At 36.4% G+C, this 27,394-nt stretch overlaps 1 protein-coding gene and 1 long non-coding RNA gene across 2 annotated transcripts in view; both read left to right on the top strand.

The window, feature by feature from the left end:
- Nucleotides 1-783: 783 nt before the first annotated feature.
- LOC145735648 (uncharacterized) overlaps nucleotides 784-27,394 on the top strand; it is a 189,858-nt gene continuing 163,247 nt past the window's right edge. Inside the window, exon 1 of the long non-coding RNA XR_014179716.1 lies at nucleotides 784-928. This is a non-coding gene — a long non-coding RNA (uncharacterized LOC145735648). The remainder of the gene's footprint in view (nucleotides 929-27,394) is intronic.
- LOC145735615 (uncharacterized) lies at nucleotides 20,284-22,965 on the top strand. Its single transcript, XM_081989607.1, has 2 exons — nucleotides 20,284-20,429; nucleotides 21,814-22,965. The coding sequence occupies exon 2, from the start codon at nucleotides 21,877-21,879 to the stop codon at nucleotides 22,411-22,413; it is 537 nt and encodes a 178-aa protein (XP_081845733.1). The 5' UTR covers nucleotides 20,284-20,429; nucleotides 21,814-21,876; the 3' UTR covers nucleotides 22,414-22,965.

Raw genomic sequence — 27,394 nt, 5'->3', positions numbered from 1 at the left:
CTCACAATCTCCCTCCTCCTCCGAAAAATCCTCTTCTATAGCCCTGTCTATCCGCCCCTTAAACTGCTCATCCCTCTGCCTCTGTAACTCAACCAATGATTTGTTGAGCTCCATTTCTGCCTCCGCCTTCTTCTTTCTTAACGCCTCAATCTTCACCTCCATGCTACTGCGTGCTGCCTCCATCTTTTCCTCACTCATTTTGTTATTTTGTTAGGTGATACCACCAGTTTACCGGTAACAAACCGGTAAATGAAAAATAAATTTGAAAACTATCTACCCTTGTCGTTATTAGTCACTTGGCCCTTTTTCCCGAAAAAACTACTCCTGTTTCCCGGTTTTCCACGAGGAAATCACCTTCTTCCCCCGTAATCCCGAAAAATCAGGTTTTTTCAGAAACCCCGTATACCGTCACTTTACCGTCGATAACTGTCAATAACGGTCTGTAACAATTTCTTGTTAATCCTTTGCTGTTTTCCGCCAATTTTTCTGAGCAGGTTTACACCCCCCTGACACACCCGCACACCAAATATTTTAGGGCTCCTTTAACGGGAACACCCTGAATTCTTATGGGTAAAAACACTCACCCCTTTCAAAACTATATCCACTCAAATCTCGGGCTTCCCTTAACCAAATCGGACCAAAATTGAGCACCACCTCGGCAACCACTATGTGTGTCCGCCCACCAAATATCTTCGTAATCGTACTAGAATGTCCGCTCTTATTTCGATTTTTATCGGAGCTATCACAAAACACGTCAAGACTACTACTAGTGGGTAGGGACAGTCAAGTCAGTCCTGTTTTAATTAGACAGTCGGATTCCCCCGGTCCGTGCCAGTTCTGAGCTGATCGTTAAATAGCGGCCGAAGAGGACACCGACAAACCGAAATTCATCGGGCCTCGCAGCAAAGCGGTTCCGCAGGAGGCCAAGGTGCGGGACCGAGCTGGGATCAGCCGAAACCGTCACCTCGCCCAGGCCCGGCTCGTTAACCAGTTCCTGCTTCCTCGCCAAGCCCGACACGCCCCGATCCTCAGAGCCAATCCTTATCCCGAAGTTACGGATCCAATTTGCCCTCGGATCCCTTACCTACATTATTCTATCGACTAGAGGCTCTTCACCTTGGAGACCTGCTGCGGATATGGGTACGAACTGGCGCGACGCCTCCACGTGGCCCTCTCCCGGATTTTCAAGGTCCGAGGGGAAGAAATAGTCGCATCCCGGATATCAATGGATTTGGATCCTCTTCGGTTGGATAGTAGGCAGATTACATACACCCTTTTCTAATCGGAATGGGAACTAATATTTTATATGCAGGAACAATAGCTTCCGCTTTCCAATGATATTGGGGACTTCGTCGTGATCCAACATTACGGGTATTTCTTTGCATGCGTGTCGAACTTCTTGATCTACTCTGAAGACATTTGAGGCTGTTGTCACCGGGATCGAATCTAACATGCATTGGGTCTTTAGAGTGACTACCTTGTCTTTGTATACCTAATAGCTACTTTCTCATGTTTGTCAACTTATTGGAATACAAAGTTTTGTGACCTTTTCAGATAAAACATACAGGCCGACAAGTGTCGGATCATTGATATCTGCGAAGATCCAGATGCTCTCGTCTATGTCTTTCTGGTATGTGTTTTTGTATATATTGCTGAAAATACAGTGTCCGAATATAATTTCGTCCTAAAGAACTTAAATCATTATTTGATAATGGATATGATGACGGTATTTGTGTGGAATAGAATTGAAGAGTTTTTCAAAGTTGGATGATCTCCACGAGTGTGACCATTCCGGATTGTACACTAACTTCATCTATAAGATGTAATCCAATTCCGAGCAATGCTGCTCTCGGTCTTTTAAGATCTGAGATTGATTTCCTTGAGATACAGTGAAGACTGGAGGCTCGAATTAGTCCGTTTAAAACTCCTAAAAGATATTCTCGAGGAATCACACGTCTCTGAATGCTGAGAGGGAAGAGCGATGTGTCCTCTGAGTGGTTATTGCTGCTGAGTTTCAGATCTCCGTAGAGAAAGCCAGACGCTCTACCTATGTGATAACTTTGTATCTCGGGTTCAGTCTCCCCCAGTCTCCTAATGGTAGGTTATGTACAGATTTTAGTTCTGCCCACGGAGTCCCTTCGGGTTTCCATTTTGACAGGCTGTGAGACATTTTCGTCCTTATTTACATGGTCGAAAATTTTTTAAGGGTTCTTATGGGAGATAAACTTAATGAAATACTAGGCTCTTTAAATAATATAAAAACTAACTTATTTAAATCAAGTTACGAAAGACGACAATCGGCATACGTACAAAAAAAGGTTGACGAAGCAAAAGTTATTTTTGGCGAGCTCAAAGGGGAGGTTGCTGTTATAAATAGGAAAATAAACGCCTCAGAAGTAGAGCAAGCTAACATTTTATTAGTTAAAGATATTGTGGAAAAAATTAAAAGAGTGTATGATGAAATTTTGGCTTTGGGCAAAGTCAACAAAATACTAACAAATCGGAGGCAATCATGGCGTCTTTTGATATAAAAGTAGTTTCTAACTTGTTACCTGTACTAAATGATTCCGAGGAAAATACTAAAAAATTAATCGAAGCTGCTGAATTTTATAATTCTACACTTAAAAACGAGGATAAAGAAAAATTAATCAATTTTATTTTAAAAACTAGGCTTTCAAGCAACGCCAAGCTAAGATTGAAAACTACCTATAATTCGCTCGAGAACCCTTATAACGGATATAAAAACTTAACCTTTGACTCGAAATCACCAACGGCTCTTCAAGCACAGTTATTTTCTATAAAGCAAAGCAGTAGATTTATTGAGGAATTTGGAAAAGAACTAGAGGACCTTTTTGTTGGTCTAACGATTTCGCAAGCAAACGACGACCCTGATATTTATAAAATTTTGAGACCAATTAATGAAAAATCAGCTATTAGAAGGTTCGCGAATGGTCTTAGGAGCCAAAGGCTTAGTACCATTATTCCAGCAAGAAATTTCGAATATTTAAAAGATGCAATAAAAGAAGCACAAGACGAAGAGAATTCTTTTCTAAATGATGGTAACCAAGTTTTAACATGAGTCATCGGGGTAGAGGAAACAGTAATCGGAATTCTTATAGGGGTTTCAATAGAGCTAGATCGTCTTCAGGCCAATTTAATAATAACAATTCTCGTAACAATAATTATGCTAATTTTAACAATAACAGCCAGAGATTCGTAAGAAATGGACATTTTAATCGAGGCAGTAGAAATTTCCGTGGTCAGCGATTTCAAGGAAGCGCAGTAGTGACGGTACTAGGGGATTCCGACATAATGTTAATTTTGCTTTTGCTGAACAAGGATTAAATGTAGGTGAGGAAAACAATACTCATCAAACCGGCGAAACGTTTTTTCGTCCCTAAAAACAGAAACGATAGCGAAAACATTTTTACTTACTCAGATAATTACTTCAATTCAGTTTTTTTTTTACATAAATAAGAAAAAAGTATATTTCTGATTGATTCAGGAGCATCCTTAGGTGCACTTCAACTAAGATATTTGGACCCATCCATACCTTTGTATAGAGAAAAATTAGAAATTAAAGGTATAGGCGGTAAATTAGTTTCGATAGGTTATAGTTTCTTGAATCTTTACGTAGAACAGATTAAATTTAGGATTAAATGTTATATATTCGAATCTCTACCATGCCGTACTAATGGAATAATTGGAGAAAACTTCTTGAGGTTATACAAAGCTAACCTAGATTACGAAAAAAATGCATTGACACTTTTAAACGAAGACAAAAAAGTAGTTCTTGACTTAAGGGCTACAGATAATCATGTTTTGGTAATTCCGCCTAGATGTGAAATTGTTCAGTACATTAAAACAGGAATGACAGAGGAGTGCGTGGTTTACCGAATGAGATATGCCTGGGTGTATTTGTGGCAGATGTAATAGCGCAACCAAAGAACGGAGAAGTACCAATAAAAATTTGAACACTCGCGAAAGTGAGGTTTATTTAAAAAATTGTTTACCTAGGGCCGAAAGGTTGAACGACTATACTTGTTGTCAATTTAGTAACCAAAAACTTCAGTCAGTAGAGTAAAGAAATTGTATGATTTGTTAAAATTAAATTACTTAAATGAAGAGGAAAAAGTTCCATGGAAGGACTCACAGCGAAGTATGCGGACATATTTCATATGCCGGGAGATAAATTGTCAGTTACAAATATTTATAAACAGTCAATCCAGATTAAACCAATACGCAACCAGTATACGTAAAACCTTATAGGCTAGCGCAGACCCAAAAAAGACGAAATAAATAATCAAGTTTCGCAAATGCTTGAAAACGACATTATCGAAAGTGCTCAAAGCGAGTGGTCTTCTGCGGTCTTGTTAGTGCCAAAAAAGAATGATTCAACGGGAGAGAAGCGTTCTAGGCTTGTGTTGGACTACAGATTTTTAAATCGTACTTTGGTAGACATTAAATTTCCTATAGCAAATGTAGTTGATATTTTAGATTCGTTGGCAGGCGCTCTCTATTTTTCTCATTTAGATTTAAGTCAAGGCTATTATCAGGTTGAATTAGACGAGCAAAGTAGGAAATGTACAGCTTTTACAACAGATCGCGGCCAGTGGCAAATGAAAAGGCTTCCAATGGGGTTAAAAATCAGCCCTAGTGCATTTTCTAGGCTAATGACAGTTGCCATGGCAGGTCTCAATTACGAAAAATGCTTTGTTTACCTAGATGACTTGATTGTGTTTGGGAGAAATTTGAGCGAACATAATAAAAATCTAACAGACGTCTTTAACCGGCTACGAAAAGTAAACTTGAAACTAAATCCTTTAAAATGCGAATTTTTAAAAAAAGAAATACTTTATCTGGGCCATATCATTAGCGAAAAAGGGATATCGCCTGATCCAGATAAAATTCACGCATTGAAGGAATACCCAACTCCAAAAAATTCTGACGAGGTAAAACGGTTTGTAGCTTTTGCTAACTACTATCGGAAATTTATACCAAAATTTGCGGAATTATCGGTACCCCTAAACAAGCTCTGTAGGAAGTATGCAAGATTTGAATGGACAGTTGAATGCGACGAATGTTTTCAAACGTTGAAAAACGCTCTAACAAACTACCCAATTTTGGATTATCCCGATTTTTCTGAACAAAATGAGTTTATTCTTCAGACGCATGCATCCAATTTTGCAATCGGTGCAGTTTTATCAAATAAAAATAATAAACCGGTAGCATATACAAGTAGAAGTTTAAACAAAGCAGAAATTAATTATCCCACTATGCATAAAGAACTATTAGCGATTTTTGGGCAGTAAGACATTTTCGTCCTTATTTATATGGTCGAAAATTTAAGATACGAACGGACCATAAGCCTCTTTTGTATTTATTTAGCTTGGCTGACCCTTCGAGTAGATTAACAAAATTTCGTTTGGGGCTGGAAGAGTACGATTTTTATATAGAATACGTAAGAGGTAGTGAAAACGTAACTGCCGATGCTCTATCGAGGATTAATTTAACTTCAGAGGAATTAAAAAGTCTAAGCAATAATATAGTGACTGTTATGACTAGAAATCAGTTTAAGGGTTTAAAAGAACAAGAATTTGAATGGGATAAGAATAATCCTGCAAATGTTAGGCCTGATCAACCGAACATTGTAGAAATTCTTAAACCGCCAAAAATCGGTGTTGAACTGATTATAGCGACCCAAGCACAAATAATATCTATACAAAAATACGTGACAGAACACTTTGGGAATTTTTATTTGTTAAATCACAGTCTAGTTTGTTTTATTATCAGGAAGCCGGATCAACATTGGCGCGAGACGAAATGTTGACGGATCTGATTGGAATAAGTAATAAAGCAAAAATAAAGGAAGTGTTTATTTTGAAAGATAATACCAGTATGGAGTTTATTAAAGAAATAGGTAATGGAATAAAAAATACAGTAAATTGGAGGGGCCCCCGTATACTAGTAATAAAAGGAGTTAAGAAAGTAATAGATATGGACGAAAAAAGAATTATTTTAAATGATTTCCATTTACTTCCCACTAGTGGTCACGCAGGTATAAACAGGATGATAAACAACATTAAGAGATATTATTTCTGGTCGGGTTTAGACATAGACGTTAATAACTTTGTTAAAAAGTGCGACAAATGTCAAAAACAGAAATATTCTAATCACTATATCAGAGAACCTATGGTAGTTACTTCTACTGCCAATTTTTCATTTCAGAAGGTGTATTTGGACATTGTAGGACCATTACCAACCGATTCAGACGGGTTCAATTACATCCTCACACTCCATTGTGAACTTACTAAATTTGTTGAGGCATATCCTTTAAAAAACAAGGATTCTGTGTCTGTGGCAAGATCTTTTGTGGAAAACTTTATCTTACGATACGGGATCCCACAGGAGATTGCTACTGATAGGGGATCGGAATTTATATCTTCCACCGTAAAGGAAATATGCACACTTTTAAATATAAAACAGATTAATTCTACAGCTTACCATCACGAAAGTATCGGGGCATTAGAAAATTCGCACAAAGTATTAGGTGCGTACTTAAGAATTCAAACCGAAAATTTAAATGACAAATGGAGTACATGGATTCCCTATTGGTGTTTTTCATATAACACAACGGTCCACACTGAAACAAAATACACACCTTTCGAACTCATTTTTGGCAGAGAGTGTAAAATTCTCAATAATTTGACTAATATTGTAGAGCCTATTTATAATTTTGAAAGTTACCCTCTTGAGCTAAAATATCGATTACAAAGAGCTCACGAGGACGCCAAAAACAACATAATACATTCGAAATTAAAGCGAAAAGAGATATATGATAAACGAGTCAACCCTATCGAGTATAAGCCAGGGGATATGATTTTACTTAAAAACGAGGACGGTAATAAATTAATGACGCCTTGCTTTCTGGGTCCGTACGTCGTTGTTAAGGAAGACACTCCAAATGTAGTGGTCTTGAAAGATAATAAGGAACATGTAGTTCACAAAAATAGAACTAAGTTATACAGGGTGTCCGGAAAATACGTGTACAACGTTTGACGACAGACTCCTGACGTCAAAATATGTCGATCTAAGCCGACTTAGTTATATCCAAAATTGTCTCGTTTAGCCGGTAGAGGGCGTCAAAAATTTGTAAAAATATTGGGTACAATTTCATTTCTTAAAGAGTATTGATAAGTGTATTCAGCAAGATGGCGGTCATTTTACACATTTGCTTAAGTAATGTTTTTGGTTTACTTAGTTTCTTACAATAAATAATTTCAACTTTATTATACCTACTTTGATGTATGCAGGTAATTGTAAATTTTTTTTTCCGGGCGAAACAGCTCATCCACCGGGAAATATTAAAGAGGTAAAATAGCTTCAAAATACTTCCGGTCACTCGACAAAATATCTGGGTTGTCATAACGCCGTTCATATAAAAAATGAGGAGAAATGTTGACGTATTATATCACTTTTATAACACTTCCACTTATTTACAGCCGGTGACTATACTACTAGAAAACGTCATTTTATAGTATTAGTCTACATACTAAAATTCATTAAAATCCATTAGCAGGTTTTCACGTAATTTAGTAAAAAAACAATATTTTTACAAATTTTTGACGCCCTCTACCGGCTAAACGAGACAATTTTGGATATAACTAAGTCGGCTTAGATCGACATATTTTGACGTCAGGAGTCTGTCGTCAAACGTTGTACACGTATTTTCCGGACACCCTGTATATTCAATAGGACGTTATAATATTATGAGTAAGTTAGATAAGGGGCCTCTTTTCTCTCTAACTATCTTTTTCTATATATACTTATTTTAGTTTATACTTTCAAAGTTTAATAAAAATTGTAGTTAAATTGGATTATTAGGTGTATATTTAAGTATTTTTAAAACATTATATCACATGAAAGGGATCTTTGAAAGAATTTGCATTTCCTTAAAATGAATTTTCACGTTCAACTTTACTGTAAGAATCGTAAGGAGATTTTTTAATGATTCATTGATGAGTTTTGTTGTTAATGATTTCATCTAACATAGTCATATTTGAATAGTTATCTATAGCATTTACGCTATGTGCTGTCTCCGATAAGGTGTCACTTTGATTATTATTATTAGATGGATGAATTAATACATCAGAAATAATATTAATTTTAGGTTGACAATCATGCTCGATTTCTTTAATTGTTTCGGCTACCATTTCATTAATAATATTATTAGGATCAAAATTATCGTTTAGAAATTCCGAAATATCACTTTCAATATTTCCTAGGCAATTAACTAGAGATTCAGTTTCCAAAGCGTCAATTGGGATTCTAGATAAAGCGTCAGCCTTGGTGTTTAAACTACCTTTCTTATAAATTATTTCGTAGTCAAATTCTTCAAGTCGAAGTCTCCAACGAACCAACTTAGAATTAGATTCTTTTAGATTAAACAGCCAAACTAATGGTCTGTGATCAGTGTAAATTTTAAATTTCTGTCCATACAAATATGGTCGAAAATATTTACAAGCCCATACTATTCCTAAGAGTTCCTTTTCTATTGTGGAATATTTTTGCTCTGTTTCATTAAGGGTTCTAGATGCATAAGCAATGGGTTGATCATTTGGTGGATTGCCTTGTGACAATACAGCCCCTAAAGCTATATTTGAAGCATCAGTGGTTAGCACAAAAGGTTTTGAAAAATCTGGATATTTTAAAATAGGTGCATTTATTAGTAATTCTTTAAGGTGTTCAAAAGATTTAATAAAGGCTTCATTATGAGTTACTTTTGCTCCTTTTTTCAAACAAATGGTTAATGGTTTTGCAATTTTGGCAAAGTCTTTAATGAATCTACGGTAGTAACCTGCTAATCCAAGAAAAGATTTGATTTCTTTTTGAGTTTTTGGAATTGGAAAATTTTTAACTGATTCGATTTTTTCAGGATTGGGTTTTACTCCTTCACATGTTATTTTATGTCTAAGATAAGCGACTTCTTTGTGTAAAAATTCTGATTTGTCTAATTGAACTTTGAAATTTGATTGTCGAAGACGTTCAAAAACTTCACGAAGTCTTTCAATATGTTCCTGAAGGGATGTGCTAAAAATGATTATATCATCAAGGTAGACTAAACATGTCTCATTTTGAAGTCCTCTGAGCATGTTATTCATAACTCTTTGAAAGGTTGAAGGTGCATTTTTAAGTCCGAATGGCATTCTTTTAAATTCATAATGACCTGTATCTGTAGAAAATGCAGTTTTAGGAATATCCAAAGGGTCTAACTCAATTTGATGAAATCCATTAGCAAGATCAAGAGTAGAAAAATACTGAGCTTTTCCTAACTTGTCAAGGATGTCCGATATATTTGGTAAAGGAAATTTATCATCGATGGTTTTTTCATTTAATTTTCTATAGTCTATGACTATTCTCCGTGTCTTCTCCGCGTCTAATTTTACAATCCAAATGGGACTACTCCAAGGAGAATTAGAGTGTTGAATGATATTATTTTCAAGCATTTTGTTTATTTGCATATTTACTTCTTGTTTATGCACTGCGGGGTATCGATATGTCTTTGTAAATATTGGGGTTTCTTCCGTTAAATTGATTTTATGTTTAATTTGATTAGTGAAAGTTAAAGGTGTTTCTTCACAATAAAATATGTCTCGATATTGAAAACAAAGATTTCTAATAGCTTTAAATTCTTCTTTGTTACAATGAGAAAGACGTAAATTTTTTAAATTTTGTTTTTGAAGGTTGTCATAATATTCGTTAATTTCCGTGTTAGTTTCCATTTGTTCCACAAAATTTATTTCTGTTTCATTTACTTTTTCAATATTTAAAGGTTCAAAAATGTTAACTTTTATAGGATTTTCAGAAGGATTTAAAATAGTTGTTAATGCATGAAAATTATTAACTTCTACTAAAGCTTCTGGCATTTCTGCTTTTCCAAAATTTATGTAGTTTAATATACCTAAACCTTGTTGTTGTTTAACAGGAAGTTTCACTTTTTGATATGTTCTAGGTGATATTACAATTTCAAAAGTATTGCAGTTGATTAAATTGTTAGGTTGATTATCGAACAATAATGGTATTACAACTTCAGGTGTTTCTAACATACAGTTATTTAAGTATACACTTGCACCAGTTTGTTTTAAGAAGTCAATACCTAAAAGTCCGTCAAATTTAGGTGAAAAGTCAAATATGTAAAATTTATGATTTCCTGAAATCTTAAATGAAGAGAAAATTGGTATTTCAACTACTTCACTATGCAAAGAGGTTGCATGTGCCGTTTTGACAGTAAATAGTTCTTGTGAAATTAATTTTGGATAAATTGAATAAGCTAGTTCAGGTTTAATGAAACTTTTGCCGCTTCCTGTGTCTATTAAAAAGTAGGCATTTAGCTCTGGTAAGAAAATGACAGGTAAATCACAATGAGTGTAGTTGTTTAAATGTATTGTTAAATTTGATGACTGATTTAGGGGTCTATCTGAAAATTTATATTATCGGATTGCTGCATATTTTCATATTGAAAGTTTGTGTCTACGTAATTGTCATTTTCAGAATCGAAACATTGATTGTTTTCTTCATTTGTATAAGGGTCAAAATTATGATTAGACATTATAGGTGTGTCAAACGCAAATGATTCGTCATTTGGGTCTTGAAGAAATTCTTCTGTTGGTGTTTCAACAGATTGGTTATATAGCTCTTGGCTAGTAAAAGTACGATTTTGAGGTTTATTTTGTTGTTGAAGAGCTCTTTTAATGATAGTGTTACCTGACGAAATATCCATAGGCTCACCTCTACTAAAATTTTGATTTTGATTAAATTGTCTCAATCGATTACTTTGACCAAATTGATTTTGATTTGTAAAACCGGGTTGAAAATTTCGAGTTTGATTTGATCTGGGTCTAAATTGTCCATAACCTTTAAAAATATCAAAAAAGTGTAATAAGAGGAGTTTTAGAGAATGAAATTCACTACAAGATTGCATCAGGGCACTTTTGCCCTAAAAGGTCATTTGAGGGAAATATTCCTCCAAAACTGTTTTAAAAAAAGAAACGAGTGCATAACTCCGTTATTTGAAAGAAATATCAAAAAAGTGTAATAAGAGGAGTTTTAGAGAATGAAATTCACTACAAGATTGCATCAGGGCACTTTTGCCCTAAAAGGTCATTTGAGGGAGATATTCCTCCAAAACTGTTTTAAAAAAAGAAACGAGTGCATAACTCCGTTATTTGAAAGAAATATTAAAAATGTGTAATAAGAGAGGTTGTAGAGAATGAAATTCTCTACAAGATTGCATCAGGGCACTTTTGCCCTAAAAGGTCATTTGAGAAAGAAACGAGTGCATAACTCCGTTATTTGAAAGAAATATCAAAAAAGTGTAATGTGGTGTAAATGGTAGAGAGTAAGGCCTAGGTATGAGGTATGAGAAAAGGAAGAATTATATTTTCTGAAAACCTAACCTTACTAAAACTTGGATGTTTTGTTTATGTATGTAGGAAACGTTGTTGGTGTGTCGGCAACCCCTTTTTTCCCGGTTTTTTCGATCGATAATATAGTTTTTTTCAAAGACACAACCACTCAGTTTTTTTAAAGTGCTTTTTTTGTACTTATTTCACCTAATTTAAGGTCGTTTGGTGTAAATATGCCCTTTGCTGTGCATTGGAACCCTCCTGAAGCCAAATAAAAAATTGTCAAAATTGCACTTTTTGCAAAAAGAAATTTCAAAGTGCTTTTTTTGTACTTATTTCACCTAATTTAAGGTCGTTTGGTATAAATATGCCCTTTGCTGTGCATTGGAACCCTCCTAGAGCAAAATAAAAAATTGACAAAATTGCACTTTTTGCAAAAATGAAATTTTATCAATTTTTGAATGATTGTAACTCTTTTATTTGAACTCTTATAGATTTCGCTAGAACGCCATTAGAAAGAGGATAAAAAATACTACAAAATTAGCCAAAACTGGACTCTCTAGCTTTTCAGGTTACCGAGATATTGTATTTCAAAAAGTATTAAAAAAGGACCCCTAATACCCCTCCATCCTTTCAATTTTTTTGAAAAATGAAAAATTTCAAAGTGTTTTTTTTGTACTTATTTCACCTAATATAAGGTCGTTTGGTATAAATATGCCTTTTGCTGTGCATTGGAACCCTCCTAGAGCAAAATAAAAAATTGACAAAATTGCACTTTTTGCAAAAATGAAATTTTATCAATTTTTGAATGATTGTAACTCTTTTATTTGAACTCTTATAGATTTCGCTAGAACGCCATTAGAAAGAGGATAAAAAATACTACAAAATGAGCCAAAACTGGACTCTCTAGCTTTTCAGGTTACCGAGATATTAAATTTCAAAAAGTATTAAAAAAGGACCCCTAATACCCCCCCCCATTCTTTCAATTTTTTTGAAAAATGAAAAATTTTAAAGTGTTTTTTTTGTACTTATTTCACCTAATATAAGGTCGTTTGGTATAAATATGCCTTTTGCTGTGCATTGGAACCCTCCTAGAGCAAAATAAAAAATTGACAAAATTGCACTTTTTGCAAAAATAAAATTTTATCAATTTTTGAATGATTGTAACTCTTTTATTTGAACTCTTATAGATTTCGCTAGAACGCCATTAGAAAGAGGATAAAAAATACTACAAAATGAGCCAAAACTGGACTCTCTAGCTTTTCAGGTTACCGAGATATTGAATTTCAAAAAGTATTAAAAAAGGACCCCTAATACCCCCCCATTCTTTCAATTTTTTTGGAAAATGAAAAATTTTAACCTTCGTAACACTGAGTGACTGAGACCCCCTTCAACTACTAACTGGGGTAATTTTGTACCCCATGTTATTTTTGTTTCTATCTTCGGAAAAAAAAGTGCAGACATGTTTTTTTACACAACTAATTTATTAAGATACATTTTTATTAACAAGAAAAACGTATGTATTTTAAACTACTGCAAAAAAACGTCAGTTTAAATTCAAAAGTCATGAGTTTAAAATATAACCTGTGGATTACTTTTCACACTGTGTACAAATGACTTTTTTCTTACTATGTTCCACACATACAAACTTTGCACACACCTCGCATTTATTTCGGGTCTTTCTGTCATTTTTTCTTGTGCAAATGTAACACCGACCAGACCATCTCTGCGCGATTGGATTTATTTGGCGGTCACATTCAGGAACCACAGTCAGCATGTGATCACGGATTGGTTGTTGTAATCTATCCTTATTTTTATATCTTCTAATTGTGTGATTCTTTACAAGTTCCTTTCCCAGACATAGCAGAAATGTACGCCTGGCATCCAAATAAGAATCTTTCCAATCGGGATATTTTATTTTCCATAAAATGAAAGAGTTTAGCGCTGCGGTATCAATAATATGTCCAAAAATCACCATAGGATTAAAGATTTTGTACGTTTTATTGGCTGTTTATACCAAACAGTGCCATCTTTACTAACAAAAGTAGGCATCGAACTAGAGTCTTCACTAGAATCCTCATTGTCGGTTTGATCAGCAACTTGTCCTTCAATCTCGTCGGGCTCGGAGTCAATTTTGTCCACATAGTCCTCTTCGTCGCTGAGTGACTCCTCAAATAGAGGTAAATCTTCCCCTAGATCGAGGTTTCCGTCGTGATACATTTGTATCTCCTGTTCCGTCAGCTTTGTTGTGCGGTTTGACAAGAATAAACAGGAAAAATCTCGCCGAAAGCAGTTTGCCGCTGACAAGTATAGACTGGCTCAACGCACTGACTGGGGTATTTTTGCACCCCAGGCTACAAAAACCGCTGTAAAAAAATAGTAGATTTTTTTTTCAAATATTCCTACCTGGCTTTATATAGCAAAATACCTCTCTTTAGCATACCTAAAGAAACTTTAATTTCCTGTATGACAAAAAGATAATATTACAGTATTTAGAAAAAAAAATTTAATTGGGGTACAGAATTACCCCAGTCAGTATTACGAAGGTTAATACTCAAGTCACAACGTGAAAGTTGTGAAAAAAAACTGGGAACTCACATTTTGGCGACCGTGACAGGACTTGAGTTTCTCAAAGTATTTAGGAGTGTTTTGTGGTTATCGAATTTCAAGTAGTCGGTGTAATCGGGTGTGACAAGTTTACGCGGCAAAATGAGTCTCGATATTAAGAAAAAGTCGCGTAAAGTACTTCGAATGTCATTTACAAAATGTGGAACAGAGTTAGAGGCCCTGTTATTGGAGTTTCGCCTAGATTTGGAAAAAGTTCAAGCGTGTCGCGAGATTCTACAAGAAAAAAGGGGTGAACTGAAAGTGGCAGATGAGGACATTTTTGAGAAGGTCCTGGCAGAAGATGCTGACGAATCTGACTTGTGTGCTGAAAAGGATGGATGTGATGGATATAACAGGAGGGCCAAGCAGCTAATTATTCGCAGCAGTCGTCTGGAGGCTGTTCGTACTCCAGCTGAAGTGGACAACCACTCAAGTCAAGGTAGTTCTGCAGAAACAGATGTCACATCAGGTAAGGGAAAGTTCAAGTTACCAGTTATTCAGTTTAAACGTTTTGATGGAAATGTGCGGGATTGGCTGTCATTTTGGGCACAATTCCGAAAAGTGCATGAAGATACTGATATAGGTATGGCAGACAAAATTGAGTACTTAGTACAATCAACTGTTCCTGGCAGCCGAGCATTTGGTAGAAAGTTTTCCAGCTACAGGGGAAAATTATCCTAAAATTATTGATAGTTTTAAGTCAAGATTTGGTAGGGATGATCTACAAATAGAAGAATACATACGTGAACTTTTGAAATAAATTTTGAACAATGCTATGTCTAAAGGCAAGATTGACATTTCAAACCTTTATGACAATATAGAAACCCAATTAAGATCCCTAGAGCCACTGGGTATTAAATCAGATAAATACTCTGCAATGCTTTTCCACAGCATTATGTGCAGAAATTGTGTTAGTAATAAAAAGTAATGTAACTTTAGAAAATCGATTAAAGGCATTAATGCAGTTTCTTGGGAACGAAGTGGAGAATGAGGAAAGGATCTGTCTGGCAGCTGAGGGTCTCGGTATTCATGAGTTGAGACATGCAGCGGGAGGACCCCCAAGAAGGCGAATTACACAGGGTTCTACTGACAAACTACCACACGAACCAGCCACCGCATCTGCTTTAATCAATCAGGGTGTTTCATCTGGTGGTAGAGTATCTACCTCTTTGAGGTGTATTTTTTGTGAAGGAAGTCATGAGAGTCCAAATTGTTTGAAGGCAAGTAGTTATGACCTTGAGAAGAAAAGGAGAGTGATTGCAGAAAAGGATGGTTGCTTTCGATGCCTCAAAGTTGGACATCCAATTAAAAAATACAGAACTTATGTCAAATGTTTGGTGTGCAGTAGAGGACATGTCACTCTCATGTGTCCTGACTTAAAAACTAACTAATCTAGAGTTTCTGGGGTGCACCAGGAAAATTCCGGTGAAACATCAAGCAATTTAAGTGCAATAAATTGTTTAAGTAGTCATGTATTTCTACAAACTCTTAGTATAGACATTAAAATTGGTCATAAAATGCATACTATCCGTGCACTTATAGATACAGGCTCTGAGAAATCATATATTTTACAGTCAACAGCTGATCAATTACATCTAATTTGTAAGAAACAGGAGAAAATTTTACATTGTCTTTTTGGAGGTTCTATGGTTGAGCAAATCCACAACTGTTACAATCTAAAATTAGAGAAGTGTGTTTAATAAAATGAGGAATGCATTAACCAGAACAGATCTTAGTCTACATCTTAAAATCAGAATGCTTAAATGCTACATATTTCCAGTACTATTATATGGAATGGAAGCCTGGACGCTTAAGAAGTGCGACACTGACCGGCTGGAAGCGTTCGAGATGTGGGCATATCGAAGAATCCTCAGAATAAGCTGGGTGAGCAGAACAACGAACAAGGAGGTGTTGAGAAGAATGGGAAAGGAGAAGGAAATAATCAACACAATCAAAATCAGAAAATTGCAATATCTGGGCCACGTGATGAGAGGGGAGAGGTACACACTGTTGCAAACTATTATACAAGGAAAAATACAGGGTAAAAGAAGTATAGGAAGAAGACGCATCTCCTGGTTGAACAAACTAAGGCAGTGGTACAACAGTAGCTCTGTTGATTTGTTCAGATCCGCAGCTTCAAAGATAAAAATCGCCATGATGATAGCCAACCTTCTTAAAGGAGACGGCACGTAAAGAAGAAGAAGATTATAGCTGTTGCATAGAAGTTTTAGATCAAAAGAGAATATGTAGTGACATGTCACCGGTACTAAATGGACCATGGCTGGCAGAATTGTCCAAGTTGAATGTAAGCCTATCAGATACTGGAAAATCTAGCGCAATTGAATTGTTGATTGGTGCTGATGTTGCTGGACATTTATATACAGGCAGGCAACATGAATTTAGTTGTGGTTTAGTAGCCATGGAAACTTTTCTGGGGTGGACTCTCCTAGGAAGGGTGCACAGAGATTATTCCAGTAATAATCTTTCTATTTCAACCTTAATTTATTTATTAAGGACGACAACATAACACTAATTTGTGGGAGTTGGATGTAATAGGAATTTCTGACCCTGTAAAAGCTAAAACCAGACAAGAATTAGATCTATTAGCAACCGAATTAGTTCGCAAAAATTTAGAAGGTCGGTATGAAGTTCGTTTTCCTTGGTTAGAATGGCACCCGGAATTGCCTAGTAACTATGCTGTTGCCAAGAAACGCTTGTCAGGAACCTTAAGCAAGCTGAACGCTATGTTGTTCAAGGAATATAAAGACATTTTTCTGGAATGGGAAAAGAGTGGAATCATTGAACGGGTTTTTTGAAGATGTGCCTTCACAGAATGCTCATTATCTTCCACACAGGCCAGTTATTAAGGAAAATTCTAGTACAACTAAGATTTTTGACGACCTGTTTTTGATGCTTGCGCTGTTCAGGCCAATGTGCAGAACAAGTGTGCGCCCATCTCTAGTGTCTGTCAGTCGTGCGTTTGTCCACAGTGTCGCGTGTGTCAAGGAGTTATCCAAAATGAAAAATGACAGAACACAATAGAATTAATTAGGTTAGATGTTAACAATGTGAAAATAGGTTTTTGGAGCGAAAGCTGAAAATAAATTGTGTTTGATTTATAAGGGAAATTTATTTGAAAAAAGCTCATCCAGCCAAAACATGGTCCTTCGTCGAGCCGGATTCTAAGTGGTGTATGGAAGTCCTCAACGTGATAGTGTGCAAATTGTGAAGCCCAGTCCAGAGTCCAAGTCCAAAAAAGCGACTTAACCAATAAGCAAAACACGTGAGTTCCTGTGATATCCTTTTCGTGCCCTATGATAGCTTTTATTTCCGAGTTTTCCGAAAACAGAGGTGGTAAGCAGTAAATTTAAGTGTCTTAATGCTAGCTGCTTACATATTCCCAAATTTTAGGTGTTTTCTAAGTGTAGAGTAGTGTTAATATCAAATAATCATGCAGGAAAAAGACAAGGATGAACTTAAACTTTTAGTTAAAAAAGAGGTGTTATTAAATCAAAACAAACTTTATTTAAAACTTATTTGGAAACAGCAAAGCAAACCAAATTTAAGTTAGATATACAATCAACTAACAAACAAGTGATTATAAAGCTTCAGAAACGTCTTGATAAGTATTCTGAACTTATAGGGGAGTTTGATGACATTCAAACTCAAATTGAATTAATGTCTATCGATCCTATGGATCAACTTGAGGAAAGAGCTGGGTTTGAGGATGTGTTTTTTGAATTAAGTGCAGAGGCAAAAGGAATATATGACAGATATTTTGTTATGCCCATAACTAGTGATAATATTGTCAGTACAAACACCCCAATGTTGCCCAATGTCACCAGTGGTATTGCAGGTGGTGAGTTACCACATCAAGGGTTAAAGCTTCCTCCAATAAATCTTACAAAATTCTCTGGTGAGTATAAAAATTGGTTAGAGTTTAGAGATTTGTTTGATTCTCTCATTAATTCAAATGTGTCCCTGAGTAATGTACAAAAGTTTCATTATCTACGAGCATCACAGGAGGGTGGTGCAGCTCAGGTTATACGAGGAGTGGAAACAACTGATAGTAACTATCATATTGCTTGGAATATGTTGTGTACAAGATATAATAACAATAATGTCCTTATCCAAAATCACATTAAAGCATTAGTTAATTTACCCCATGTAACAGTTGAGTCAAGTGTTAACTTACGAGTGATGGTTGATTCAGTGTCAAAACATATACAAAGCCTTAAAACATTAAAACAACCAACTGATTCATGGGACTCATTATTGATATTTATCTTGAGTGCAAAATTGGATAAAAAAACAGAAAGGGAGTGGGTGGAAAAAAAGGTTTTGTCTGCAGATACAAAATTACTAAGAGGGGAACAAGCTGGAAGTTTAAATTTGAGTGTGGAGGAAAATGTTCTTCCGACTTTAGAGGAGTTCTTGGATTTCTTAAGGAGGAGAGCAGACATGTTAGAGACTTTGGAGGTGGCAAGAGGTGGAAAGACTTCAGGTGAGTGGAGTCAAAGCACAAATAAAGCTAAAGAAAGTAGTAACTATAAAAATAGACCAGTTTATGGTTTGGCAACTCTAAATAATAGTCCAACAGTCAAGTGTGTTGTTTGCGGTGGTTCTCATTATTCTCAAAGTTGTGTAGAGTTTCTAAATTTGCCAGTTGATTCAAGGGTAAAAAAGATTCAAGAGTTGAGATTGTGTTTTAACTGTTTACGGTGTGGTCATGCCTCAAGGTCATGTCAATCTAGTTTTGCGTGCAAAAAGTATAAATTGAAACACCACACAATTTTACATTTTGACAGGAGTGCTTCAAATCGACAAGAAGAAGGGAGTTTAGATTCAAATGTTAGAGAACTGGTAACAAATATTGATAATAGTGTTACTTTGACTAGTGGCATTGGAGGTGTAACTCCTCAAGTACTATTGCAAACTGCATTAGTTGAGATTTTAGATTCACAAGGTGTTCCTCAGGTATGTAGGGCTTTATTGGATGGAGTCAGTCAAAGCCATCTAATAAGTGAAGAGTGTTGCAATAGATTGGGTCTAAATAAAATCAAATTGCCAACTTTGATTGTGGGTGTTGGTCAAAACACATGTAATTTACAATACAGGTGTTGTGTCCAAATTCAGTCGCGTTTTAATTCATTTATATCAGAGTTGTCACTAATTGTCATTCCTAAAATCAGTGGTGTATATCCTGTTGAGTATGTTAATGCTTCACCTTGGCAACTTCCAACTAATTTACAGTTAGCTGATCCAACATTTAATACTCCTGGTAACATTGATGTTTTAATTGGATCTGGAATTTACCTAAACTTGTTGTGTGTTGGACAAGTTCGTCTAGGTACTAAGATGCCTACACTGCAAAAAACTCAATTTGGTTGGGTTCTTGGTGGAGAAGTTTCATCTCACAATCCTACACAAAGGCTTTATTGCAACCTGTCAACTAATCTTGATCTAAAAGAACAAATGTCTCGGTTTTGGGAAATTGAGGAAGTGTCGTTTACTAGGATTCCATCAGCTGAAGAAAAGGTGCGTGAAGAGATTTTTGTTAAAACTACAACCAGAAACAAGGACGGACGGTTTGTAGTACAAATTCCACTTAAAGAGACTCCTCAAGTGCTTGGAGATTCAAGGCAAATTGCTTTAAACAGATTTCAGTCTTTGGAAACCAAGTTTCACAAGAAACCAGAGTTTAAGAGTAAGTATGTGAATTTTATTGAGGAATACAAGGCTTTAAACGGCCCATACACTATACAATTAGTTGTACGACAAGTTGTACAACTCAGGTCGCTTCGACCGTCGAAACGATAATTGCATAGTGTGTGATGCTGTCGTCCAACAAGTCGTACGACCCGGTCGAATCGTACGGCAGTTTGACTGGAGAAAAATTTATCGTACGACGGCGTTTGATATACGACAAATAGCACTGACGTATGCGCAACTGACGACTTGTCAAATACAAATTCGACATAAACTTAAAAAAAAAAAACTTAAAACTCCCGCAAATATGGAGATTAATATATTTTGGTCTGAATTTATTGATCTCTATCGTGAGCAGGTGTGTTTATGGGATGTGAAATCCAATGAATATGTCAATAAACATAAACGGAATGCCAGCTATGAACTTAAAAGCAACCGTCGAGGTCCTAAAATAAAAGATTAATAATATGCGAACAGCGTTCAGAAGTGAGCTAAAAAAGGAAAAAAGAAATAATAAAGGAAGTGGGTACTTCACACAAATAGTATAAAATTTTATAGGTACATTCTTCAAAGAGCACAGGAAAAGGGGGAGATACATATGAACCAACGTTATGGTACTTTGATTTGCTTTTATTTACCTTACAGTCAGAAACCGGTAGAAAAGGCATATCCACAGATGAATTGGAAGTAATTTTGGAATACGAAACGGTAAGCATATTTTCTATGTATATGATTTTATTTAGATTGAATTAAAAATAATACAAAAACATATATTAGTTTTTGTTGTATAACACGACGTGATTACTCTATCATTTTTTCTTGAAAGGAAGTTTTTCCGATAGTAGCATAATAGTTTTTAAATTTATTCCTAACTTGCTTTGCAGAATTACTTGCGTTCTTGCTTGGGTTTTTTCTATCCAAACCTAGTAAATTACCATTTTGTCTCCATTTTCCTGGTGTAACAGTACCATTAACTACGTCTTCATAATCCACAGAAGGTTCTGTTATGTAATTCTTTTTTGATCTTCTCCTTAAGAAATTATGTAGCGCACAACATGCCAGAACAACGGCATCGATTCTCTCAATGTTTATAGCTATATGCTGCAAAAACACTCTGAACCGTGATGCCAAAATACCGAAAACATTTTCCACTACTCGGCGTGTCCGACAAAGCCGGTAGTTAAAAATTTTTTCATCGTAGCTTATTCCCTTTTGCGGATATGGCTTCATTAGATTTTTCATCAATGGAAATGCCTCGTCTCCAATAAATACGTATGGAAACTCATCGATTGTATTCAGAAGTGCTGATGGGTATGGTATAGTCAGTTTATTTTCTTTCAAGCGTTTACAAATTCCCGTTTGGCTCCAAATGATCCTCCATCCGATACACGTCCATTGGTACCAGTATGAACGTACAGAAATTCATAATTTGCATTTACAATTGCAAACAGCATAACACTAAATGTTCCTTTATAATTGAAATAATACGATCCAGAGTTTGATGGCTTTTTGATAAGAACATGTTTACCGTCCATCGCTCCCAGACAATTTTCAAACTGCCACATCGTTCTAAAATCGTGTGCAACTTTTTGCCACTGTTCTGGAGTTGATGGAACCTGAAAATAAAATATTATACTATTTACTTAAACATATATTAGCATTAATTAATGTTTTATGTCGACCTAGAGACAACATTTTGAATGTATTGATAGCTTATCCGAGAAATGAACACCTTTGATAAACAGTCGCTTCTATGGCAATTATCTTCTTGCTAATATACAAAAACATCAGTATTTATAATATACCAGGTGTCCAAGAGCATCCTGGACATAGGAGATTAACATGGGAAAACGGTTTTGATTTTTTTGCGCCTGTACTGTATTTGATTGAAAAATCGTATTAATGAAAGTTGTAGTACCTATCACGGACTAGTTTTCTGTATTCTTTTCAGATCTCTAACTTGAGCCTTTTGGTCGTAAAACACGAACAAAAATGAGAAAATTTAAACTTTTAGCCTGCACTGTATAAGCGGTTGTCACCTGGACATAGCGGGTTGGACACCTGGTTTATAATTTTTTTTTTTATATTTCAGATAGATACACTTGATGATTATACTGAAAATAAAGACGAATCTGGAAAACACTCGGAAGCTTCTATGACTCCATTCTCTCCTGCGAGTGACTTGAAAGAGCAACCAAATTTAAACAACAATGATACTACTGAGACTATTCCACAAACCTCATACACAGAAATAACCCCACATTCATCTAGAGTTTCATCCTCTAAAAGGAGAAATCAACAAAATACTAGTAAGAAAAGAAAAAATTGTAATTCAATCGACCAAAAGATACAGGAGGTACTAGATTTAGCGCATAAGACACAGCAGAATCAGTTAAAAGACGTTGAGGGATTTCAGCGAATCATAGCAGAAAAACTGATTTCTGACGTGATGTTCTATGCAAAAATGGGTAAAATCACGGAACACTCTAGTATATTTATACCTCCAAACTCCCTACCGCAACCCATCCATCCTTCTGCCCAATTCAGCCAACAACCGCAAGGTTATGTACCCAACTCAGGGTATCAATCGCAAGCAACAGAAGGCAGCACCCAGACGATGCTGTCCTCGCAAGTTCAAAATAGTGAAGAAAATTCTCACATAAGCCATTTGTTTAATACATATGAACCATAAGAATATTGTCACGTTTAGGGGTGCGTAGTGAGGGATGGTAGAGAAACAACCTAGGTCACCGGCAAGCCTCGTTTATTATAAAACAATGTAAACTATACACTTAAGAGGGGTTATTCTTACCCCTAGAATAAAAGGGCCAACACGGCCGTAACTGTCGTAGAGCGCATGTGAGTTCGGGAGAGACGAGTGGGGGTTTTAGTCCTTCAGCTACACCGTAAAGGGGCACGCAAAGGTGTTCTTGTACGATGTGACCAAAAGACCAAGTGAACAACTGACAGGGTTAAGGGTTCTAACGGTCACTTCAAGTTGCGAGAGAACCCTTCTCTTATCAGCCTGGGATCCTAAGAAGGTAGCGAGCCGACCCACCACTTCAAGTTAGGGAATGTTGCTCGCCGACCAACCCGGAGACCAGTGATTTTAGATGGCCAGCCTTGCTGAATAAATACTCGTCGATTGACCCAGATTCCTACCAGACTTGCTGACATAAACGATTATTCAGTATATTGTACGATAGGTATGGTGAATGTAAATGTTGGAATCTGCGACAATATTATAAAAAATACTATTTTCCGTTGTTTAAATCACGAGAGTGGCTTATTTTTGTATTTCATAATATCATAATAAATATAAATAAATAAAGACGCGGTTATTTTACTTACCTGCAAGTATTCTTCTTTTAAAACTTCGTAAATGGCCCAGCATGTCTCCGGAATTATTTTGCCAATGGCTTGAGGTGATATGGCAGTACTGAACTTAAGGTCCTCATAAGAATTTCCTGTTGCCAAATATCGTAGTGTGACGGTTAATCTTTCTTCGGCATTAATTGCATCCCTCAGTTGTGTGTCTTGTTGTGTTATTTTCCGCCTGACTAATTCTAGCAATAAATTAAATGCGTCGTTGTCCATTCTTAGATAATTTTTAAAATCTGATGGTTCACAGGTGCGTAATTCTTTCAGCAAATTCATATGTGTGAAAATCCGCCTCTGCAATAGCCAGTTTTTGCACCATTTTTTACTTTTCCTAACTTTTTTTTCATCACAAACTAAAGCGACCACTATTGCTGCTATAGTTGTTTTTGACAACGTACGCGGCATGATGCTTTGTGTGCTACAGAAGTTTAAAACGTACTGAAAATCTTTAAGACCGATTGATGCTCAGATCGTTTGTGTTTGTGGCCAAAATCATGTGCAACTTGTCGCATCAATTGTCTGTTCAATCTATTGTACAACTTGTCGTACAACTAATTGTATAGTGTATGGGCCGTTTTATTAGGTCATATGATTGAATGTGAGAATGAAAGTGAGTCAGCTGTTTCATATTATTTTCCACATCATGGTGTTTCAAATGAGAATAGTCAAACAACTAAATTAAGGGTCGTTTTTGATGGGTTCGCAGTCACAAATACCGGAAAATCGTTTAATGATATTAAGCTAGTGGGTCCGGTGCTACAAGATGACTTTATTTCTTTGATGCTGAGGTTCCGGCAACATAATGTGGTACTCACTGCTGATGTGGTAAAGATGTACAGGCAGATTATGGTGAAAAAAGATCAATCGTGCCTTCAGCGAGTTCTTTGGCGTGGTGATCCTTCAGAGAAGTTGAAAACGTTTGAGCTGTGCACTGTGTCTTACGGCACAGCTTCTGCCCCATTTTTAGCGGTAAGATGTCTAAAACAATTAGCCCTCGAAAATAGGGAAGTTTTTCCTGAGTCCTCTTCAGTTATTGAAAGGGACTTTTACATGGATGACTTTTTAACAGGAGGCCAATCAGTAGCAGAAGTTTTAAAAATCTATAAAGAGGTGGCTAATATTTTAAAATTTGCTGGTTTTGAACTTCAAAAGTGGGCTTCTAACAGCGAAGAGGTAATTAGGCATATCAGGTCAGAAGCAAATTCAAATGTTATCTTTGGTAATCAGAGTCAACATAAGGCGTTAGGTGTTTACTGGTCGTGTGAACAAAACAAATTCATGTTTTATGTTGAAAAATTTGATGATAACACTGAAGTCACTAAGCGTGGAGTTCTTTCTTGCATTGCAAAATTACTTGATCCTTTGGGTTTAGTGAGTACTTGCATAGTGATAGCTAAAATTGTGATGCAAAGGTTATGGCTTTTGAATCTCAACTGGAATAACTCACTTCCCCTGGACATTAAGAGACATTGGAGTAAGTTTAAGGAAAATCTCGAGCAGGTGAATAATTTGAGAATTTCTAGGCACGTTCTCTGTGTAAATCCTGTGGAAATTCGTATGGAGCATGTGGGTACATACGTAGTGTTGATGTAAGTGGTAGAATTACTGTGAAGCTTATGTGTGGTAAAAGTAAGGTATGTCCTCTCAAGTCGCTGAGTATACCTAGGCTGGAACTCTGTGCTGCTCTATTATTAGCAAATCTACTGCAGAAGGTGCGTTCTTCGATAACATTTCCAGTTAACTCTTGTTTCTTGTGGAGCGATTCTACGGTTGTATTAACTGGATACATACATCTGGTGTTCTTCAAACATTTGTTAGTAATCGAGTAGCTCAAATACAATCACTTACTTCAATGTCTGAGTGGCACTATGTGTCTACTAGGGAGAACCCTGCAGATCTTTTACCGCGAGGTGTTTGTCCAAGCTAAATTGGTAGTAGTGACTTATGGTGGAATGGGCCATTTTGGCTCTCTCAAACTCAGGATTCATGGCCTATGACGCGTTTCCAACCACAAGGCGAAGTTCCTGAGTTGAAGAAAAAGACTCAAATATTTAAAGTGGAGATTTGTTCGTTGTTTCCATTTGAGAGATTTTCATCATTTTCCAAAATGCGTCGCATAATGGCTTATATTTTAAGGTTTCGACAAAATACTAGATCAAGTTTAAAAAATGTAGGTCCCTTATCGGCAAAGGAGTTGAATGAGGCGGAAAACACTTTGGTTAAGTTGGCTCAGTATGAGTCATTTTTCTCTGAAATCCAACAGCTAAACAAGCCAAATTCAACAATAACTAAGGGTTGTTTAATGAAATTAAATCCTTTCCTGGATAAAGAGGGTGTTCTGAGGGTGGGAGGAAGACTCACACTTGCCAATGTCAAATATGAAAGGAAATACCCTGTAGTTCTTGCACATAGCCATCCTCTAACTAAGCTTTTATTTTGTTTCGAACATCTAAGACTCTTGCATGCTGGTCCACAATTATTGTTATCCTCCATTTGTCAAAGATACTGGCCTCTTAGAGGTAGAAGTCTTGCGAGAGCTACCGTGTTTAAATGTGTGAAATGTTTTAGAGCCAATCCAAGGATAAAAGTTCCTGTGATGGGTCTTTTACCTGAATCCAGACTGAACCCTGCACCACCTTTCAGTAATGTGGGTGTTGACTTTGCAGGTCCATTACTAATAAGAGATAGAAAAGGTAGGGGCTCCAAAAAATCGAAGTGTTATATATGTTTATTTGTGTGTTTTGCGACCAAGGCGGTACACATTGAATTGGTGACCGAATTGACCAGTGAAGCATTTATGGCTGCCTTTAAAAGATTTATTGGAAGAAGCAGGGGAAAACCATTACACGGGTATTCAGATAACGGCACCAATTTTGTGGGGGCCAAAAATGAACTGGTGGCTTTGGGTAAATTTCTTAAAAATTCACAAAATTTCATATCAGAAAGTGTTTCAAACCAAGATATAACCTGGCATTTTATACAGACATTACACGCCTCATTTTGGGGGTATTTGGGAGGCTGGCATTAAGTCTTGTAAATCACATTTAAAAAGAGTAGTAGGCAACGCGTCGTTAACTTATGAACAGCTATTAACGGTTTTAATCGAAATAGAAGCTATCCTAAACTCCCGCCCACTAACTCCAATTTCCTCTAATCCATCCGATTTTACTGCTCTTACACCATCCCACTTCCTAATTGGAAGAGAACTCACGTCACTCCCAGAGGCCGCCAAGGAGACAAGATTATCCCACTTCCAAAGAGTACAGCAGTGGAAACAGCATTTTTGGACCAGGTGGTCGTTGGAATATGTCAGCAAACTCCAAGTGAGGACAAAATGGCAATCGCACGTTCACGAAGGTGTATTAAAACGAGGAAGCTTGGTTCTGCTTAAAGAAGATGGCATAGCTAGGGTTGCTTCTGTCAAGACAGCCAAGGGAGTTGTGAAGCGGTCATTTGCCAAACTGTGTGTGCTTCCCACGGAAATGTTAGACAGCGAAGAACAAAAGTCCTCTGAAGTTGTCAGATTTGAAGGGGACCTTCAAGGTGGGGGGCTTCAGGCCAATGTGCAGAACAAGTGTGCGCCCATCTCTAGTGTCTGTCAGTCGTGCGTTTGTCCACAGTGTCGCGTGTGTCAAGGAGTTATCAAAAATGAAAAATGACAGAACACAATAGAATTAATTAGGTTAGATGTTAACAATGTGAAAATAGGTTTTTGGAGCGAAAGCTGAAAATAAATTGTGTTTGATTTATAAGGGAAATTTATTTGAAAAAAGCTCCTCCAGCCAAAACAAGCGCAAAACAAGGACAAAGTCCTTCATTAAATCAGTGTCTAGAAAAGGTACCCAACCTCATTGAAGAGATCCCAAGTATTTTGTTGGGTTTTAGAAAGAACAAAATTGGGATTATTTCTGATATCCGCAAAGCTTCCGCTTACTTTGCAAGATTTCATTAGTGATGCTACTAGAATTATCATGGACGGAATTCCATCTTCCAGATCCACTTCTGGATGGTCACCATGGGTCAAGGATGAACACGCGGAAACCCCAGTGCTGGGAGTAGCTTGGAATGTTCATGGTGACACTCTATCAATAAATCTAGATTTAAATGAGCTTAAAGAAAATACTGTCATTTCAAAGCGGCTCATTTTATCCTATGCTCAGAAGATATTTGACCCGATTGGATTTGCTGGTCCTACTACACTTTTTCCAAAGCTGCTATTACAACAGACGTGGAAGAATAAACTCAGTTGGGATGCACCTTTAGATCCAGAAACAAAGCAAAATTTCTGTGAC

This window comes from Ips typographus, linkage group LG11 (genome assembly GCF_016097725.1).
Source record: "Ips typographus isolate SLU linkage group LG11, UJ_Ityp_2.0, whole genome shotgun sequence".
NCBI lineage: Eukaryota > Metazoa > Arthropoda > Insecta > Coleoptera > Curculionidae > Ips > Ips typographus.
Note: the sequence above shows the minus strand (reverse complement) of the source record. Positions and strands in the feature narration are given on the sequence as shown.